Below are 21,576 nucleotides of genomic sequence, written 5' to 3' on the forward strand. Positions count from 1 at the left end.
CAGGAATGTGACTCTGAATGGGACCATAATTTACCAAATGAACATCATGTTGGGTTGAAGAAGACTTGAAACAAGCATTTGAGACCAGAAACTCATGTTTACAACATTTACTGAGGTCATACATCAAGTCAGGAGTTGGGTAATTTCATCAAAGAGTTATTTTTGCAACCAGAGGAGTCACCCTTTACTGCCCATTTGAAAGTTTGCAAGTTTCATATACTACTACTACTACTACTACTACTACTACTACTACTACTACTACTACAACTACTACTACTACTACTACAACTACTACTACTACTACTACTAATAATAATGTGGGTTAAGTGATTGTTTTGTTCCACAAAGGCACGTTTTGAACTTCACTGCACTTGTTTCAATACAAAATTGATTGTTACTTCATATATTATCAATACAAATGATAAATATTGGCTATATGTTAAAGGAGAAGAGTTTCCAAAAGCAAATGTGTCGGACATGATTCTGACTTTTCTCAGGATTCTCTGCTTTTTAGTTATAATTTGAGTACATCACTATTTCCTCTCTTAACAGTGTCCTCTGCTGTCCAGCTGTCACAACCTAAATGAAAGAGTCCTCTGACTTGATACAAATCCAGATGCACTCATCTAGGTCGCCTTCGGCTGGCCCACGAGTACAGCAATAAGTTTCATGAGCTGTCGACAGTGCTTTGATGACTGTTTTTTGTTGTTGCCCAGAGCTTTGCCTATCAGGCTACACACAGAGTGCTTCAGCTTTTTGATTGGTGGAGCTTGCATGGGACCGTAGTCTGCCAGCACCAACAAATGATGGACAAAATGATTCATTGACACATATTTAGATTTACAAGTGACAACATTTTTTTAAATAAACAATGTGTATATACATATTCTTAAAAAGATTGACTTAATGGATCAAAAAACATGAATGTTATAAAGTAAAGGCAAAAAAAACTCCAGTCTGTAGAACTGAAGCTGTGCATTTGTAGAAAGTGCACTCCCTGACTTCAGTGAGTCGCCCAACATCTGAGACTAAATCCATCCCCTTGGCTATGCTACATAAAATTAGTATGTTCTGTCGGCACTGTGGCAAGTCTCCACACTTTTATACAGAAATGATTTGGTTATTTTAACCCGCTGTGAAGCATTCAGGGGTTAAACACCAATGTGTTAGAATCTACTAATGACTGAGAATTTTTCTGAGGGGAAAACCGTTGATACCACTATGGGCTCATCTCCAACCCTTTTTTTTTGATGCAGCTGTTGTTTGGGCTGGAAACTCAAAGCTGAAATAGAGGCAAAGAACCACCTCTGGCCCTCAGCAATGGAATATCACTAGCGTGCTGAGACCTTTGCTCACTGAAGGGGCGCGCCCTCATACCGAGACTGAACACCTGCTACATTTTAATATTTTGTTTCCTTGGTGTCTGCCTTCACTTTCACAATATAAAATCATTTTTAAAATAAAGCGATGGTTCACATGCAATGAACTTGCCTTAATTAAAAGATGGTCACTGACTGCATCTGCAATGGACTATGAAAGATTTCTATGAACTATCTTTGATCTCAGTAATTGTACTATGTGGAGAAATGTTTTTGTGGCGGCGTGGTGTCTCATTACAGTGTGTATTGGTTCAGTTATATTCAACTTAAGTAAGGAATCATAATATAATTCATAATTTAAAATGTAGTTTATAGTTATATGTACCTGATATATTCTACATGCTACTTTTATCTCTGAGAAAGATATTTTACAATAATAATTTAAGGACAAAGTCAGGAAATGTTATATATATATATATATATATATATATATATATATATATATATATATATATATATATATATATATACATATATATATATATATACATATATATATATATATACATATATATATATATATATATATACATATATATATATATACACATATACACATATATATATATATATATATATACATATATATATATATATATATACACATATATATATATATATATATACACATATATATATATATATATATATATATATATATATATACACATATATATATATATATATATATATATATATATATATATATATATATATATATATATATATATATATATAATTGTTCCCCGTTGCTGTGTCTACGATGTGTAGAGCAAAAATGTCAGCCACTTTGGATAAAAGCGTTAGCTAAATGAAATGTAATGTAATAAAGACTTCAATCACAGTAAAAGTGGCTTGCATGAAAAATATGTCTAGAATGCATAAAGATGATGAACTTAATGCAGTTAAAGAAATTAAAAAATGCAGTAAGATCAATTGAGCTGTAGTATGTATTGCTGATACAAGAAGAAAAAAAAAAGGCCATTGATATTTACATACATCTGGCTGAGCAGCTGGTTTATAAATAGAAACACATCTACTGTAAGTCAATTGTCTACTTCCTATATTAGAAAAAAGAATAATCACTTAAAATGAATGCAGCGAGGACAGACACACATCTTTGGCAACAATACATTTCCAACGCATCTTTTTTTTAAACACATTAGGTATGTGTCAGCTCTCATGTTGGCACAGCTTCACAGTAGCTCATTAACCAACTGTTTGGTAGGACACAATCTCAATCCTGTGGAAGGTGAAGGCTAGTGTAGCATGCTATGCAAATAAAGAGGTTTGCTCTCCATCTGGCCAGGAACTCCTCTGGGGATATCCCGCGCCATAGAGACTAAAAGCCTTTTGCATGTAAAGGGACCACACAATGCTTCTGAATTAATTTACTCCACAGGCATTGTGTTATGATTTTTTTCTTCTCTTTGGATTGACCTCTGTGTTTCCACATCTAGTACGTGTGATGGTTGAATTAGTTGTGTTGTGGATTGTTTGTGTATACACACTTTGAGGCGGCGATGCTGATTATAACAGAAACGGTACAAAAAGAAGCTTCTTCAATGTGTAACATATTTCATTGACAGTTATTTTCCGCTTTCACATCAAAGTCAATGTAAGTTATCAAAAAATAAGTGTTATTTTACCAACAAGCGTCTATGTCCAGAAATCAAATTTAAAAAGCCTAGACCTATTATTTTTGCTCAAGCGGATGCATCCTAGAAAGACTAAAAAAAAAAAAGACAGCTTTTATAGACATATAGCAAAGAACTGAGCTCACATTTCAAACTAGGATGTAACCGTTTACAGGTGCAAGGACACTCAAGTTGACTGTATAGATTGTGTACGGGACCGAGATCTCTGCCATGTGCCGTACGCCATGGGGAGTGATGCTATGCACGTTTGTTTCATTTGTTGTGGTTGTCGGCCAGTAACCCTTATCCTGACCTCTAACCTAACTCTCCCATTTTCAGGTTGCTCTTTTATCAAGCCTGGCGCTCCCTGCTGAGGCTCCTCATTAAGAGGAAAGTGGAACATCTGTGCTGGACAGGCAGGATGACTTAGGCCTCCTGGCCAGAGCCTCAGCAGAGTGGCACTGCGAGGAAGAACAAAAACTTCCTACAGGAGCCGTCTCCAATCAAGAGAGGATAACTGCTTCCCTTATATCTTCTTTTAGGACAATTCTTTCAGCTGGCTCGGGTTTTATTCTGGCCCCAAGGTCTTCACAGTATACCTTTGTAGACAAAACTCTTTTTCCACTGTGTTTTACAAATCCCTTTAATGCTACTCCCGGAAGGCACCTCCTAATGACAACCTTTTAGTTCCTGTTGAACTGACAAACACTAAAGTCGCCACATCACCTTTTTTTGTGAGACTGATATAGTCTAGTGAAGTGTCTTGGGAAAACTATGGCCACACACTTAACTTTATAAAAAATTCAGTGCAGCAGGTTTGAGAAAAATCATCAATAAACTAACTGTGAAAGCACTCATCATTAAAAGTATGAATACTGCGTATGTCTCCTGGTCATCTTCACGATAGATACCAGTGTGTCTTCCAGTAACAACTAAAACACATGTAGACAGAATCTAAACACTAGACTAGAAACTGAGAAAATAATATTTTAAAAAAAGGTGAAGCATTTTAAGTAAGATAGTGTTTTTTTTTCTTCATATATGCACTTAGTATTAGGACTAATTGTTATGTTGTTAATTGTTATGTTATTACAGCCTGTACTGGCTATTACAGAAGAAACTTAGTAACTTTTTTATTTTGAGCAATAGTTTCCCAACAAGTGCCTGGCCAATACTGGATTTTTGAGGCTGTTACCAATTCAGATATTATAGAAAGCTAAAAATATAACAATAATATATGGTTGCAGAGTTGTTAGTACCTAGGGGATGAAGGAATTCATGCACTTGAATGGCCCTCACGATCACCTGACCTAAACCCAATAGATCTGTTGGGTTGAGCCTTTGGTACGCAATCACCAATCTGGCAACACTGAGCACCTTGTCACCTCCACTTGCGACGAACATCCTGTTACGCTCTGAAGAAACTAGTTTGGCATAAAACATCGCTGCATCAATAATCAACTGGAATTTCAGCGCCAAACTTTTTTTGAAAGCTTAGCACGACTCGTTCTTTTTTATGAGCTAAAGATCGCGTAGATGCTCGACTGTGGAGCGGGATGAAACGATAACAGGGTTCACCTTACGGCCTGTAGTTGCATTGTTTACAACAGCAGCCCAATGTATAAATGACAATGTATGTATCCGTCTTTTATAATAAATCTTTATGTTTTTACAAAAATATAGCGAGTATATCGGTAATATGTCATTAATCATGATTAATTCGTAGAAACATGAGATTAATCTGATTAAAATTTTAATCATTTCACAGTCCTAATATATTTATATTTATATATATATATATATATATATTTTTATATATATATATATATATATATATATATCTATATCTATATATATATATATATATATATATATATATATATATATATATATATATATATATATATGTGTGTGTGTGTGTGTGTGTGTGTGTGTGTGTGTGGCTGAACTACGCCGCAGTTGGAATGGGTACCATGAGACATTTGGGCCAGTTGCGAGAATGTCAGAATTTCATTTCATTACTCAGGAGACAGTATCTAGAAAATGAGAGGTTTTGAATTAGAATGGTGTGTAGTTGTGCACATGAGCTTGTTATAAGTACACACGGCTGCCATACTGCATTCTGCACCAAATAAATAACCACAATCTTTGAATGAGACGTGTGCCAATTTATGCAATTCAAACGCATAAAATCTCATCTTCTTAATTCAGTTAATTTTCGTCCGCTGCACTTCTACCGCACACTGCAAATGCGCAAAACTATATGCCATGGACAAAATGGTTAATTGGATATTATTTTATTACAAATTAACCTTGATAATGTTTATGTGTGGTGTCCATCTCAAGTGTGTGGGATGATATGTGCTTGCAGCAGTAAATCTGGCAGGGAGATTTCAATTTAATTAGGCCTGGGAATAATGTAAAGCCTACACAATTTCCTTGACAAATAACCAACACTGAACGGTAAATAACAAGTCTGTAAAATTGTTGCACTGGGATCAAGCCACAGCTCGTATAACAGCTCTGCGTTTCTTGAGTAGTAGCTATGTAGGAAGGATTTATGGTGTATAATAATGGAGAGTAGTGAGTCACAATACTTCTGTGAAGTGAAGACGACCCAGCCCACGCAAAGCTCTAGGTTTAATGTATGCAGCCAGCATCTAATTTCCTATTCCTCTCCAAGGAAGCCTTCTGAAACGAACCCAGTCGCTCTATTTATATCTGGAAACATCTTTTCATCTCTGCGCCGATCGTGCCATTAGGTACAGCACAATATTATCTTCACCTGCACAACAATCAGTTTGAATTAAAACACTATATTGTTTATCATTTATCAGCTATCATGCTTACTGTTTCATACGTCATTTCAGCACTGGTCATTTTAAATGCTCAATAAGTATTTGGATATAAGTATAACACTAACAAAACTTGTGATTTGAACACTGTTTCTTAAGTGTGTTTGAGTGAGTATGAAATATGTGTCACTGAATGCTTATGCCTGAACCATTTCTGAATGAGTGCGTGGGCATGTGAAGGAGCCAGAGTACAACCAGTATGATACATGCACTTAAAAAAAGAAAATCGAAATTAGGGCAACTCTTTAGTTTCAATGCTTTTACATTTGTATTCATGCAATTCCTTTTACAATATCAGTATCAATACTCAGTTTGGGGCGGCCTGTTACAATGGGTAACCCACAACACAAGATACAATCTAAATAAAGCCATATTCTGGTGTAATTTGTTAAAATATGTCAATTTCTGCATAAACTGAGCATACAAAAGTGGAAAAGTGAGTTGTTCTTCAAGGGTGGCGAGTTGTTTCTATGGATTTTTTTTGCATTATTTCTCTCATCCATCAAAAAAGAATTGTAACAGAATTGTTACAATTGTCATTGTAACTATACTCGTCATTGTCACACAACTGCATATCTGACCGCAGCTTGAATTCCCACAACTGATGAGACTACATCTTTTAATCACCTACTTTGCGTGAGGTTCATTAAATGGCTTGTGGCACGTACCTTTGAACACTGCAGTAGAGGACCAGTTAAATCTGCACATTTTTAACATGGATCCCAAAAAAATTTGAAATCATAAAAAAATATTAGATTTGAAGGCTTTTATAGTAGAAACTGCTAGTACAATCAGATATTTTAAAAAGTGTAGGTAAAGCCAAAGCATTTATTTAATTTGGAATCATACATTTTGCCAGGCAATGTAGCAATAATGGCATTTCATGTCAAATTATTAGTTAAAATAGCGTACATTATGTTTCCATTTACATCTTTTATACAGTCTATTCCTATTTACAGTTGTAACACAATGTTCAACAGAAACGCTGACTGGTCTTTATGTCTCTGTATGTGCTGTGGCCAAAACGTTTTAAATGTTAAGAGGGTACGGTTAAAAGGGCTTTTATCTTTTGCCACAGTGACGGGAGCTAATGGGTTTACCCAGATGACTTGTTAGAACAGTTAACGAGTGAGGAAAGGAAGTGAGTGACAGCTTAATGCATAAGAGAAAGCACTGTTTAATCAGGACTTGATTGCAATGATATGACACATGCATCGAGTGCTGATAAGTACAAATTATGCGAATAGAATGTACTCAAAATAACCTACTATGGGGCTTTATGTTATGTAGATTTTTTTAAGACATTATTATAGTAATCTAAATGAAACAAAAGACCGGGGATTTTGATCTGGGGTGTTGGCTCTCTCCTCTGCAAGGTACTGGTTCTATGAATAATCATCACACTTTATAAGGGGGAAGTATGTGATGTATGCACGCTGAATATACAGCCCAGTATGTAGCACACAAGCAGCAGATGCACCGTGGACAACGCAGCCGCCACAGGGTTTAACTAGTTTTGGTCATCAGGGAAAACAAACCCAAGATAAAGCAGAAGGCAAGTTGTTTATGCGAGGAGTAAAACGGCTGACCATACTTTGCAACAAACAGAATGGAAAATGTGTGAAAATCCAGGAAATGTATTGCAATCAATACTTTTGTGGTTTGTGAGTTCATCATTATCCTAACCATCCCAAAATCCAGCTGCATGGATTAATAAATCCAGTCCAAAACGAATATTAATTCATCATGGTAAGACAAACAATGCATTTAATCACTTTAAATCATCCCTGAAGGAAAACCTTCACGGTTGTTTTTCAGATGCGTCAGAATTACATGCACAAGAAAACACTTCTTGTTTGCTGAAATAGTAACTTTTTTGGAAAACCTCACACATTTCAGAGTGTAGATCCAAACTAACCCTAGTTAACTGTGACAGGAATATGTTTCATCTTCTTTGCTCGAACCTTCTTGATCTATAATCGTTTGTTTGTCATTTTGAAAGTACTTAAACGGCGCAGATTGTCTACATTTAGTGACCTATTGAACGACATGGTGTAGTTACACTCAAAATGTGAGCTAAAAAAAGCACTATTAGTATGAGGCTGCATCGGTGTGCTCACTTACCAGCTGGGCATCTGCAGGAGGCGGTTCCATTGGAGCGTGTCAGGCAGGTTGAGTTGTGCAGGCACGGATTGTGGCGAGGGTCACAGGGGTCATAGGGCTGGTTGCACAAGGGGCCACTGAAGAAGGGGGGACAGGTGCAGGCAAACTCCCCAGATACCTCTGACTCCTGACACTGAGCTCCATTTAGACAGGGCCCAGAATCACACTCATCCACATTCTCTGCACAGTCCACACCTGTCCAGCCTGGCGAGCACAAACACCTTGGAGACACCAGAAGGAGATGTGGCACTGTAGAGGTCATTTCAGCATAAATTAAAATGAATACACAATAAATAAACACTTATTGTGAAGTATTCAAAGGGTTAAAGGGGTCATTCTCTCTGGGAAGAAAACGTGGAAAAAAGAGAACTAACAGCAGTACGGTGGGGTGTTGCGGATAAGCTACCACAACAATTCAAATAGTTCACAGCACACATTTTACACAAGTACACAGCAGTTCAGTCCATGTATTGGCACAGTACTCTTGGATCTTTGTGTGAAGACAGTGCAGGGAATTTAAAGGTTAATTGAACTACTAGTCTAGAGCTGCTTTTAATTCTGGACAGCTGAATGTAGGACACAGGAGGTTAGAACACTGAGTGGGGATTAAATGGAAATGTATGCATGCTAGACACAGACGGAAAAGGAGAGAGAGAGAGAGAGAGAGAGAGAGAGAGAGAGAGAGAGAGAGAGAGAGAGATGGGGACAGAGAAACAGAGATTTCTGAAGCATCTGCTCTTAAGGCGGGTGAATATTCCACTTGGTGGCAGTGAGTACCCGAGCACTACCAACTACTCCACCTTGCATTCCTTTTCATCCCCCAACTTTTCTACCTGAAGCAGTTTTACGTCTCCCCAGCGAGAGCAGGGCATTAGCTGGAGCAGATACACCAGCTTTTTCCTCCAATGAGTCACAGATCCCCTGAAACCTTTTCATGCTGTGAGCCATTGATTGACTCATTTGTTTTACCTGCCATCTGCAATTCATTATCTCCGCTGCCGGTGGAAGGACATATTGCTATCTCTGAACGGCTTCTTTTTCTGCATTTATTAAGTGACTGATGCACCTCGTGAGGACAGCGCCCTTGGGCCGGCTAGCACACCTACTTGTAGCTGTTGAGGAGGTCTGTGCAGGTGGCGTTGTTTTTGCAGGGCTGCGATACACATTCATCAATTTCTTGTTGGCAGAACTCTCCCTCCCAGCCGGAGTGACACACACACTCATAACTCTGCAATACAAATTAAAAAATAGGAAAGTGATACTGAATTTGCACTTGCTGGTCTTGGTGTGGTAATATAATAATACCAATAAACACCATTAATATAATAAAAAATGACCTTATATACATATGGAAGCGGTTCATTAAGTTCTTCAGAAGGCATGCGAACACTTACTTGTTTGCGCAGTTACACCCATTATTACATTTTATTACGGCTGGGCAAAGTTGAAAAAAATGAATCGCGATTAATCGCATGATTTTTCTGCGATTAATTGCATTATGCGCCAAATTCAACAATGAAGTAAAAAACTAGTGTATTGCAGCTTTTATTTTAAAGTAATATTACCAGAACAATATAAGAGCACTCTGGAGCAACAGCAAGTTAACATACATACATATATAGTTTATATATATATATATATATATATATATATATATATATATATATATATATATATATATATATATATATATATATATGTATATATATATATATATATATATATATATAAGGGCTGTGAAGTGATTACAATTTTTAATCAGATTAATCACAGGTTTATCGTGTCATCCCGCTCCACAGTCGTGCATCTACGCGATTTTTAGCTCATAAAAAAGTCATGCTAAACTACCCAAAAAAAAGAACAAAAACTTCCTACAGGACCTCATGCGGGCCGGACTGGGAGAGCTGTGAGACGTCAGGTCTGAACTACGCCGTCCGGAGTGATTTAAAGCGATAAGCCCCTGCCAATGCAAAACAAAATAAAAAACATGCACAAAAAAAAACAACATGCAGTTAACGCATGATCAAATAATTAACGCCGTTAATCGATTGAAAAGTTAACGCAATATTAACACGTTAACTTGCCCAGCCCTACATTTTATTAAACGTGGTATGCTTAATATGCTCGAAAATAATTTCAAGAAAAAAACTCCCACTCAAAAAAAGCTCTTTGCTGTTGAGAACTGTCTAAACTGGAAGTGTCAAGCTTGTCTTAAATTTCCACATTACTGCCATGCAGATGTATTTTTCCTACCACCCACCCTGTGGATAATATGCAAGCCTTTTTTTTACCCTTGTGCCATCCAAGGTATAAGGTACAAACCTTTATCAAGCGTATTACATGAGAAAATCAATTTTCATAGACATGCAAACATGTTTGAAATTGCCTGAAATGTTGTTTCTACTGTACATCAAGAAGCATATTTATGTATGTAGCTCCGACCGTTGCTAATCTTGTTCACTCCTCCATTCAGAGCAGTATGGGAACAGCTTGTTCTTTATTTCATCTTTGCAATCTGCATTATGATAATTAATCATGGCACAGGAGATGAATGGCTTGTTGTCTATTACTTTCCAAGGTACTGGTTAATTTAAATTCCTCTTTGCATACAGGATGAAGGAAGTCATATGGTCAAGGTTTTTTCAGGATTACTCGTTGCCAAGATCCTGTCTGAAGGTCCCGGCTGCTGCTGGTTGGATACATGGTAATCTGTATTTCATACACTGGAGGGGAGCCGTTAAACTTTGTCTGATATAATTTGTACACTGTGGGCTCTTTGGTGGTGAAGGTGGGGGAGAAGGGGTGGGGGGGAGGAATGCCGTCATCTCTTGATGAATTAGATACCTCCAGGAGACTCCTATTCCTTACCCCTGGCAATGGAACGTAATCTCATTTTGCTGCTAAGTCACCTTCAGGGACCGCAATTCTCCAAAATAAGCTAAAGCTCTATGGGACACGGTGTACGGAAAGAGGAATAGCTGCACTGTAAACAAGACTATGCTGAGGGGCTTCCAAAAACTGTCCCAGTTTGAACAATGAGTGGAGAAAGAAACACTATGGGACATTTTGGTTGAAATTTCGTTACAGCCCTGATATCACACCCAATACCCATCTTATGCAGTGTCCTTTTGTCTTTGGATTGGGAGTTTTCCCTTTATCCCAGAAAATTACACTGGATGTTCTCACCAGGATTTTGTGCTGGGGCAATTTTGAAACCCTGTCACAGAATCCCTTGTTGATTATTTCACAATATAGAGAGAAAATGAGCATGTGTCCTTCAGTTATCCTCAAATTGCTAGAGTAGCGCTTTTTCTTGAAACTAAGGAGTCTTGACAGCAACAAGACGAATTTGAGAATTTGACCAATTAAACCCTAAATGTTACATTTATATTATTATTATTATTATTACTAATAATAATAATAATTGTATTATTATTATTATTACCCAATACTTATGAAAGGTTCTGTAGTTTGTTTTCTTTTCTCCTCATTATGTGGCTCCTTCGAGACTTCGTAGGCAAACAAGCAAAACATGCTTTTATTTGGTAACATAGATCTCATCTTTCATACACACATTATGCACTAAGTGCAAACTTATTTTAAACCCAGACATTAGGTGGGGACTACACTGTACACAGAAAGTTATCTGTCTTTGTCCAAAGGAGAAGACTTTATCTACGACACATCTGCCTCACCACTGCAATCTGTTAGCAAAAAAGCAGCTGTTGGAAAAAAAAGGCCCCTGGTACTCATTGCACAGTTTGTAAGCAGCATGCAGCTCCCAAGGCCTTTTTGCAGCTGAAACAGATCAATGTTAAAGGCTAAAAGCACACTTGTAAAACTACAGAGGTAAAGCTGTGCCTTGCAAAAAAAACAAAAGTCTTAAAATGTTCTCTTGAAACCAAGTGTGTGCATCTTTGGGACCAGACATCAGTGGTATAACATGAACTGAAAGCAATCAGCATTTAGATAATTACTCGATCTTTGATGTGAAGCATACATTCCACAAATTCAGTTTTCATTAATTATTTCAACAAGCCTTTACAGAAAATCAACTGAGGCTTGCAGCTAGAAGGCAGACCACGCCAGTCCTGTTTATCCTGCCACTGAAGTTTAATCCAAACTCAACTATAGCTTTGCTACAACTGTGTAAGGTGCAGCTGCAAATGTAGTGTATCCTTTCACAAAAAGGAGAACTTATAAGTGGCTGTTTTGATATTTGACTTTTCTGTTTGTGCCAATGCATGACATAGCCAGGCATGGCAAACTCTACAACCAGCAATAGTTGTAGAGGGGCCAACACAGCGTAAAGTCACTAAATGGCTTTGCAAAAATAAAGTAGCAACTAAAATGCTTTGTCAACCCCCTAAAAAAAATCATCTATTTGCGAAAACATTCTGGTCAAAATAGAGACAACTTACCGAAATTAATAGGCAATTCATTCCATTGAAAACTCCTGTTTGCTTTTTTTTTTTTTTTGTGGTCATTTTAACACATTAAAAACTCAGTCCACCAGATACAAATGTCATGATTTGTCTTTTAGGAGATAAAATAATGAGGCGCATTTTTACATTACATTACATTACATGTCATTTAGCTGGCGCTTTTATCCAAAGCGACTTACAATAAGTGCATTCAACCGTAAGTACAAAGTAGGAACAACAAGAATCAAGACAGAAAAATTTCTCAAATAAAGTCAAACTAAGTGCTATCAGTAAGAGCCATCCAACTGCTGCCTAAGTGCTGCTGTCATTGTCTTTATTCAAGGTGTAGTCGAAAAATGTATTAAAAACATTATGTCCAGAGGCGGACTGGGGGAAAAAAGTGTCCATGAAGTAACTGTCGGACTGGCCTACTCACTACACGACACGACGCGTGTGTGTGTGTGTGTGTGTGCGTAGTGGTATTAAAGGTGCATAACAAAACAATAAGATAAGTAACAGAACCTAAACTAACTCTGCCGGCCCAGGTGCATTATAATCACATGGAATAAAAAACAACATCAATATACTCCTTTAAAGGATTTACGTGTTGGTGCCATGCTGTTGAATCGCTCTCAAAAACGTCTTTGTCTACGAGCGATGCAACGTACCCTTGGTATCGGGCCGCACAGAAAGAATGAAAAAAAAAAAATCAAGGCCGGTTTTATTTTGAAAAATGACCGAATACATCCGTCTGTGCGTCTGAGCCTCTCACTCTTGACACATGTTACAAGGCTACGTGATAACGTTCCAAAAATGAAACATAGATGTATGTTTCAAGTCTGCCAGAGTGCCGGTGTTCTGGATTAAAATCAAGGCAGAAGGTTTTAAAATGGCTAAAAAGCTCTGAAAACCTGCAAGCAACATCCAAATCATGAGTGTGAATACAGATCAGTAGTGTTGCATGCTGGGTATGGAAACCATGAGTGTGAATACAGATAGCAAGGAGTAGTATAAAATTCAGTCAGTGATTCCTTGACTTTAGGACTTAGAGTAAATATAACGTGCTCTGTGAAGCACAGAATGTGGTCAGGGCCGGCGACGCCCGAGGGACAGGCAGGCCGGCCCGCCCCCGGACACGCCCCGCCCCCCCCAACAACACACAACCCTTCATGTACAGTTGTTCATATTTTACTGCAACATAAATGCTTTCAAACATTACTGCACAGCAGTCATCAAAAATAATAGGCATAGCCTTGTGTGTTTCAGGTCTGTCAATATTTTATAATAAACTGGAGTGCTGTCCAAAGAGTTACAAATGCTGGTGATTTACAGGACAACGTGCCATTTTAAAGTATTTTAATAGCCATTATATCAAGCTATTATCCTGCCAAACTAAGAGTGTTTCTACTTACCAGATGGAGGTCCTTACATATCGAGTTGGTGCTGCACAAACTGTTCACGCAGTCGTCAATGTCTTGCTCACATCTCAGCCCAGCAAAACCAGGATTGCAAAGGCAGTAAAAGCCGTCTACAACTGAAACGAGATCAGTAGGACAGTTACAGCAACTGAAATCACACATCAATTTACTCTACTCTCAGTAGATCAACATCATAACACAGGTAAGTGCTAATAATGGCTATAAAGCACAATCATCCACTGTGATTTCCTTTTTAAATGGATGTGACGATTGAAATAAAAGCCTTGTGCTGTATCAGTCAAACCTGTTGCTGCTAAATCTATGTGACAGGTTACCCTCCCTCTCCCCTTTTCCTCCACACACACACACACAAACACGCGCACACACACTCACACGCACACACGCACACACACACACACCCACACACACAAACACACACACACACACACACACACAGTCTCTACATAAACCTCTGCAATAGCCAGACAGTCACTTTTCTCCGACTACTTTCTTCGTTCTCCATCTGTACATATCCTACTCTTCCTTGTCATTAGTTTTCACATTCTCAACACATTTAACGAGCAGAAAAGTACAACAACAATGGGAAGAAGCACATTTCAGGGGGCATTCTTTATTCAGATGTTACAAATGTGCCAATTTCTTACATCAGACGCTCGAATCTTGCTCGTCAAATAATCCATTCCTGCCTTTCTTTAATTATTAATGACGCTAAAGTGGGATGCATCATTCTGTTTCTCTAACACAACACTGGTGTACAGGCAGCCAGTGACAGAGGTAATTGCACTTCTTACAGGAGTGAATTTATTACTTCCCCAGTCAGGGTCCCAGGATTCTTCATTATCCCAAAGATTTACCACGTAATCTATGCTGTCACTCTGTCTTGGTGCGTGTAGCTGCTATTACTCTCATTAAATGCTTAAGGTCCTGGGTGGCAGCAGCATTACTCATCTCAACCACTGTGGCTATGCAGTGCTCTCCCTGGTGGCTGGCTGGCTGCTGCTGCTGCTGAGCACCGGCCAATAGGTCCTAGAGGCCTGCCACACTAACGGAAGGTGCACTGGCTGCACTGAAGATTAGTCAAGACAGCCGGCCGAGGTCTACTGCTGCACAGTGAAGGATAGGATACTCTTCGATAGCAATCCACTGCCAGTACGGTTTTGTTCCGCATTATCCAGTTGAAACAACATTGGCAGGCTCGAGGGCATTAGGACAGCACAAATATTTTTCTGATGAGGGAAATCTAATTTGACCCCGCACAACTAGTGCATCAGGCATCTCACAGTAAAACGTATCACAGAAAGATTTGTCCGGTTTTACATTTGTATCTTGACATGTAGGTTTGTATTTAGATCACTGAGATTGTGATACCTTATTCTAGAGATGGAATACATCGGGGTAATATCTCATCAGATAGCCTCAAGAATACACACAATATTCTGCCTTTCGTAGTATTATGTTCCTTTTAAATGAAAACACATCACTGATGCTAAATTGATTTACTTCTACAGTTATGTTAAGGAACTAATCAAGCCTACTTCAGCAGGTAATGTCCTAGATCTCCACATCAAATGGGATAACTCCACTCTCATAACACTCCTATTAGCTGCAATGGTCACCTAATTGAAAACTGCCTGTCAGACTGTAAGTGAGCGGAACTAAATTTGACAAATGCACAGAGTGTGTGTCTGTGCGTGTGCGTGTGTGCGTGAGTACATAGAGGTTAGCTTCCATCTCGAGTGCCTGTTATTAAGCATTTTGGTCAGATAGGCCGTTTCTTACCATCATAGCAGAAGCCGTGAAAACAGGGGTTGGAGCTGCACTCATCCACATTGATTTCACAGCGGGGACCAGTGAAGCCTCTGCGACAGTGACAGCGGAAACCCAAAGGGAAATGGGCTTGATCCAACTCCTCAACACACACTGCACCATTCTCACATGGATTACTGGCCTCACAGGGTAAGAAATCACAATTATGACCTGGAGTGAGGCAAAGAAATGCACGTAAGAGAACCACCCAAGAGACAACAATACAACCATCTCTTCAGAAAGGCAATGGACCTGCCATTCTGGGGTTGCGGGGTTATTCCCTAAATGTTTGATTCCTTGAACCCATCCATGTGGTAGGTTACATGCTGTGTCAAGCTTACTCGATGAACAAAAAGGAATAGTGGAACAAAAAACATGTTCCAGTAGATGCTGATCCAAAGTCACTTTTTCAATCACAGATTATCTTCATAAACCGTATATTATAGTCAGAGTTAAACACTCTGGTTGCTGTTTTAAATGCCTTTTAGAACAGTTTTGGCCATTTCAGTGGCTGAACATTAGAAATGAAATGGCTGACGCTTTTATCCGAAGAGACTTACATGTTTGCTCTATACACCGTAGACAGCAATGGGGAGCAATTTAGGGTTAAGTATCTTGCTCAAGGACACAACAACAACGACTAGCTGAGCTCGGGCTCGAACAACTGATCCACTGATTGAAAGACAGGCACACTAATCACTGAGCCAAAGTCATAACCTAGCCAATGCTTGTCAAAGGTGTGACGAAATGTTCCGTATGTTTAGAAAAATGTCTCTCACACTTTGAAATGACACAAAATGTAATGAAAAGCCATTGTTTTTCACAAGCTCTTAAACACAGCGTGCATTTTTTAATCCGTCTGTCGTTTGTGAAAATAGTCTTCAAACTCTTTATGCAAATCTAACCTGATGTGTGGTATCAGGCAATCCGTTCACACATTTAGCAATCTGTAAACAGACAATGTTATATACTGGAAGCTTCTAAAATGCTGAAATTGATCAGATCTGTGAAGAAATAATAATCTGCCGATGAATTCATATTCATTCAGAATTGTTGGAACTACATCATGACCAGATTATAGTTACTTTCCTTGAGAAAAGCGTGACCAAACTACTGATATGCAATGACTAGTAAGGTAAGCATTTTGAGAGCTTCTTGTGGTTGATAAGTAGAATGCAGAATGACAGCTCCATAAGGCAATATTTTTTAGATAAACACTATCAAACCTCTTTCTGTAGTGTGAGAGGACAAACACACCTGCCAATCTCATTGAGAATCAACAACCCGTTTTATAGCTGTTAGCAGCTTTGAGTCATTGCAGCGCTCACAAACTTGAGCACTAGAGACAAGCATGGTCGCTTAATTTAGTATTATCATCACACTTGTGCTGTGGCTAGCCGCTATTTAAAATACTGCCAGACTTAAAGAAAGAGTGGGATTGTGCATAAAATCAAATAAGACAAAATTTGTATTTGCGTGACACATAAATGTGTGATCGAGGTCGATGAATGAAGCGACTGATTGGGCCTAAACTAATCTGGTTCAAACCAATATTTCTGCGTTTGTAAGGTTTGGCTTTGACACAGCACTGGAAATCCTGGACAACAAAGTGTTTTGTGCAGATTGAGAACAGAGTGATAATGTGAGGCACATATCAGGTTATTGCATGTTAATTACATACTGAGCTCCGTTGCTTAAATGATCCCAAATTGTCTCTCGTTGAGTTTTGGTTTGATTTACAATTTCCTTTATATTTTATAATACAAAGCAACCACATCACTATGTGGCAACTGCCATACATTAAACTTTAAGTAAGAATGAGGTAATCAACTGTACCTCAATCCCGCCAGACTTTCTATCGTGATTTGAATCGGATCATAAGACTTCCATGTTCATTTTCATGAGCGCTCTGAATCTTTCTCCTAAAGCTGTCAGTGGTCTTTGAAGTGCCTTTTTATAATTTCCATGTGTCTTTTTCAGGAATCATTTCCTCCTGGCCACTCTGCCGTTAAGCCTCGATTTGTGAAGTGCTGCCCTGACTGTTGTCCTTCCAGGAAGATCTCACAACCAGGGAGCTCATTAGATCTGTCAGTGGTCCTTGGGTTTTGACCAAGGTCCTTCTTGAATGCTTGCTTGGTTTGTTAGGACGAGTGTGTCTAGAAGGAGTCTGGCTCGATGAATGTTTTTCACATATATTAATGATTGAGCCCTTTGCGCTCCTTTGAAATCACACTTTTAGAACGTTATCCACTGCCAGTTCCTTCATGGCTGAGGGTCAACTCTGAGAAAAGTCTAACAATGACAAACAGCTTGTGTTTGATATGAATCATATTCAGAAGTGCTGCCATTAGTAACTTGGGGGAGAAACAAGCTGCATCAACATGTAAAAGATATCAGGTAATTTTAAAACAAGTTGTATTATTGATCAGTTGTTTATGGAGATCGACATGGTGTTATACCAGCTTCAATCTACAGCAACAACGAAACAAATAAATCCTAATTTAATATTGTTTTACTACAAATAACACATTTCTATTGTATCTATTACTGATAACCAAACTTGTCAGTTAATATATGGCTACAAATGTTTTGTTTGATTTCTTACAGTAAAGTAAGATCTACAGATGAATAAATAAGGAAAATGTACTATAATATTAGGACCTGGAAAAAAAAAACAATTAAAATATAACATTATAAATTAGCAACAACCATTATATAATGTCAATATGAAAGCTATAACCATGTATTATCTCCAAACAGTGATCATTCTTCAAATCCAGCTTTAGCTTTTCAGCGTCTCCTCATGTCTCATTAAAAGAATAGTGTGAAATCACCCACCAACATTTTAATTCCCACTGAAAAGCCATGATGATGCTGTAGTGATGCTCGGTCTCTCATCTGACTAAATGATGAAAGATGTCACATAGAAGCACCCACCATTGCGCCCATCTCAGTGATTACTCAAGTTTTTTTTTGTATTCAACCAACCATAGGTAGCAAATTAAGATGTACTCATTTTGTTGAGACATGCGAGGCGAGTTCAGACAGGTGAAAATAATAGTATGTGGAGTTAATTAACTTTGCTTCTTGTCCCCATTCCCTCAGTGCTCATTACCTTTAAACGGAGCCACACATTGGCAGAAGTAATTACCAGGCTGGTCAATGCAAGTGGCTCCATTCTTGCAGGGAGATGAAGCACACTCATCAATGTCAAGTTCACACTCTGTACCTTTGACAGAAAAAAACACAGATTGATAAATATTATATATTTGTCTATTCCGATACATTCAGTGTTGAAATTTAAAAAAAAAACGCATCACTGCAGTTGCTGTGAGTTAAACCCGGAGAGGGTTTAACCTCGAGTACTAAAGTTCTGTGTACACCATGTTTGATACCATACACACTGATGATGTGGAAGCTGGTAGTGCTTTAGTGCTGAATGCAGCTAAAATACCAAAGAGGGGCCTCTGTACTGCTGCAACAAAGAACAGCAAACACCATTCTCACAGGAAGAACCCCATTTCAGATGTAATTCTGAACTTCCCAAAAAATGTTTATCGGAAGAAAAACCTGCATCTTTGTGATGATACGATTCAGCACAGCAACCAGTGGTGTTGCGTGCAATGCACTGAATCTGGCTCTGTGAGAATTTTCCACAGTTATTAAGAAACGTTTGGAGGTTGAATAACATGATATTGGTTTTAATTGAGTTATTATTATTCTTTGTGCTTTTAACAGCCAAATGTAGTGGAATAATTAAGTCTTCAAAATGTGTTCAAGTATCAAACCACTGGTTTGTCTCTCTCTCTTAGAGAGGAGCGTCTGATGGCTGCTTACTTTATGGCCGTACATAATGTATTTGTATTGTTAGAATGTGTTGCATGTATGCACTGACCTCATCAGTCATGTTCAAACATACAAAGATACTCTTCACTAGAATAAAGTAATGCATTCACTTACCTGTGAATCCAGGCATACAGACACATCCATAGCCATGAACAAGGTCAACACATGTGGCATTGTGCATGCAGGGTGAGGACAAGCACTCATCTATGTTGACTTCACAGTAGTTTCCTGTAAAAACATGAGATTTAAAAGTCAGTAGTTCAAGAATGCATTGGTTAAAATATTGACGATAAGCAGCAAACATATGGCGGTCCATCAGAGCCCAAACACACCCTCTTCATCCTTCATTCCCACTGCTGTTATCATCTTAAGGAGGTAGATTGTCCATCAGGAATATTTAGGACTACTTGTAGGAGGATGTCCATGTTTCTCTCTGACTATGTCGTTGCAGTTGGAGGATTCTGTTGGCATATTTTTGATTGTAATATTATGTTTATGTTGAGATTATGTTGCCGGACAATTCAGTTTGCCTTGTTTCTCTGTGTAAATCTGAATAATGCTATTTCATGTTTGTTTTATGACCAAAAAGTACTGCAGCTTTGATTTGTAACACTGTGTGACTTATGCTCAGTTTTGCACTTTCCTTCAACTTTGTATAATATATGTTGCATTTGACTTAAAGCCTCTTCATGGAGAGTTTGAAATTTGATGATTGGTGACACCTTCAATCCTTTAGTTGCAGTATTTTAAGACAGTTGTCACAAAAATTAGTCAGTTTGATATTGCGTGTGCACATTTTGCAACACATGGAATAAACACATTTTTTACTGTTATGCTAGCAAAGTTATTTTGACACTGTTCTGGATATCTGACAAATAAGCTTTTTAAATCCAAGAACTATCTTTCTGTCCAAACACCATACTTTATATTGCCAACTTCTATCTGTCTATATATATATATATATATATATATATATATATATATATATATATATATATATATATATATATATATATATATATATAACAACAAAAATAGATCACGTGATATGCAATATATTCCATGCTGTTGCCTTCCTAATTTGTATACTCCATATACAAAAAAAGATCTTCTGCACACAAACCAAGCTGTGAGGTGATGTTTTTTGCATTATCACCATTTCACACATTTAAAGTTGCTGTAAGCTTTGGAGGAGGCTGTGAGCGTGAAATGCCAAAGTGAGAGGACTTTGAATTCCAGCAACATTCCATATAATCCCAGTCTACTGTTTTCTGCTTCTCTTGTGTCGCTACAAATGTGTGTACTGCATAACCTCATCGCCTCCCATGCGGCCTGAAGGTTAGCGTGAGTTCCTAGCTGAAACACTGAGGTTGTCTTTGAAATATTGTCAATACTGATGCTGAATGCAGCCAAAAACATTTAGATTTAGTTTCCCATTACAGCAGGTGCAATAGACACTTAAAACTGAAGTTTAACTTCTCATGATTTAACACTCAGTATAAACCACCTGTATCCAGAAAGTCTAACATATATTTGTGCGAAACGTCCGTTGCACCGTCAGCGTCAAAAAGCAATCACGACTCACTGAGTTCTGGCCAGATTACCATGAAACCAGGTGTGCTGGTCATGTTCCAAGAGGATGACCACTGCTCAAATTACAGTTACTGTACTTTAGTAGTGCAGTGAAGATGTGCCTCGTTTTGAGAGCTTTCTTCTGTTTCTTTCTCTTTTCAACTAACCCACAAACACCTACACACATGTATGCCATTACACTTGTTTTATACACACATGGTGTGTAAGTGTGGCCTCCATTGTGTTCGCTGCCATAGTGGAATGTTGTGTGACATGACTTCTTTACGTAACGTCGGCCTTCTTGCTCCATCTTCTCTCCTTCGCCCTTGTTAAATCTCGTGAGGTGTAATCACTTACAAGACTACGTCCACTATCTTACTCTTGTTCTCGGTTTCTCTTATTCTCTCTCCTCCTTCTGCTATTCCTTTTGTGCATACGTGTTGAAAGAACAGCTA

The 21,576-nt window shown here is 38.2% G+C and overlaps 1 protein-coding gene across 1 annotated transcript in view; it reads right to left on the reverse strand.

Moving 5' to 3' along the window:
- The window catches only part of eys (eyes shut homolog), a 147,732-nt gene that overhangs the window by 86,713 nt on the left and 39,443 nt on the right, over window positions 1-21,576 (reverse strand). The window contains exons 19-24 of the mRNA XM_068567429.1: window positions 19,664-19,777; window positions 18,819-18,932; window positions 15,677-15,874; window positions 13,871-13,992; window positions 9,141-9,262; window positions 7,996-8,255 (exon numbers count right to left, since the gene is read on the reverse strand). Of these exons, the coding sequence (XP_068423530.1) occupies window positions 7,996-8,255; window positions 9,141-9,262; window positions 13,871-13,992; window positions 15,677-15,874; window positions 18,819-18,932; window positions 19,664-19,777 (930 nt within the window). The remainder of the gene's footprint in view (window positions 1-7,995; window positions 8,256-9,140; window positions 9,263-13,870; window positions 13,993-15,676; window positions 15,875-18,818; window positions 18,933-19,663; window positions 19,778-21,576) is intronic.

Source organism: Clinocottus analis, unplaced genomic scaffold (genome assembly GCF_023055335.1).
Source record: "Clinocottus analis isolate CAN_PGR_092001 unplaced genomic scaffold, fCliAna1.0.p SCAF_8, whole genome shotgun sequence".
NCBI lineage: Eukaryota > Metazoa > Chordata > Actinopteri > Perciformes > Cottidae > Clinocottus > Clinocottus analis.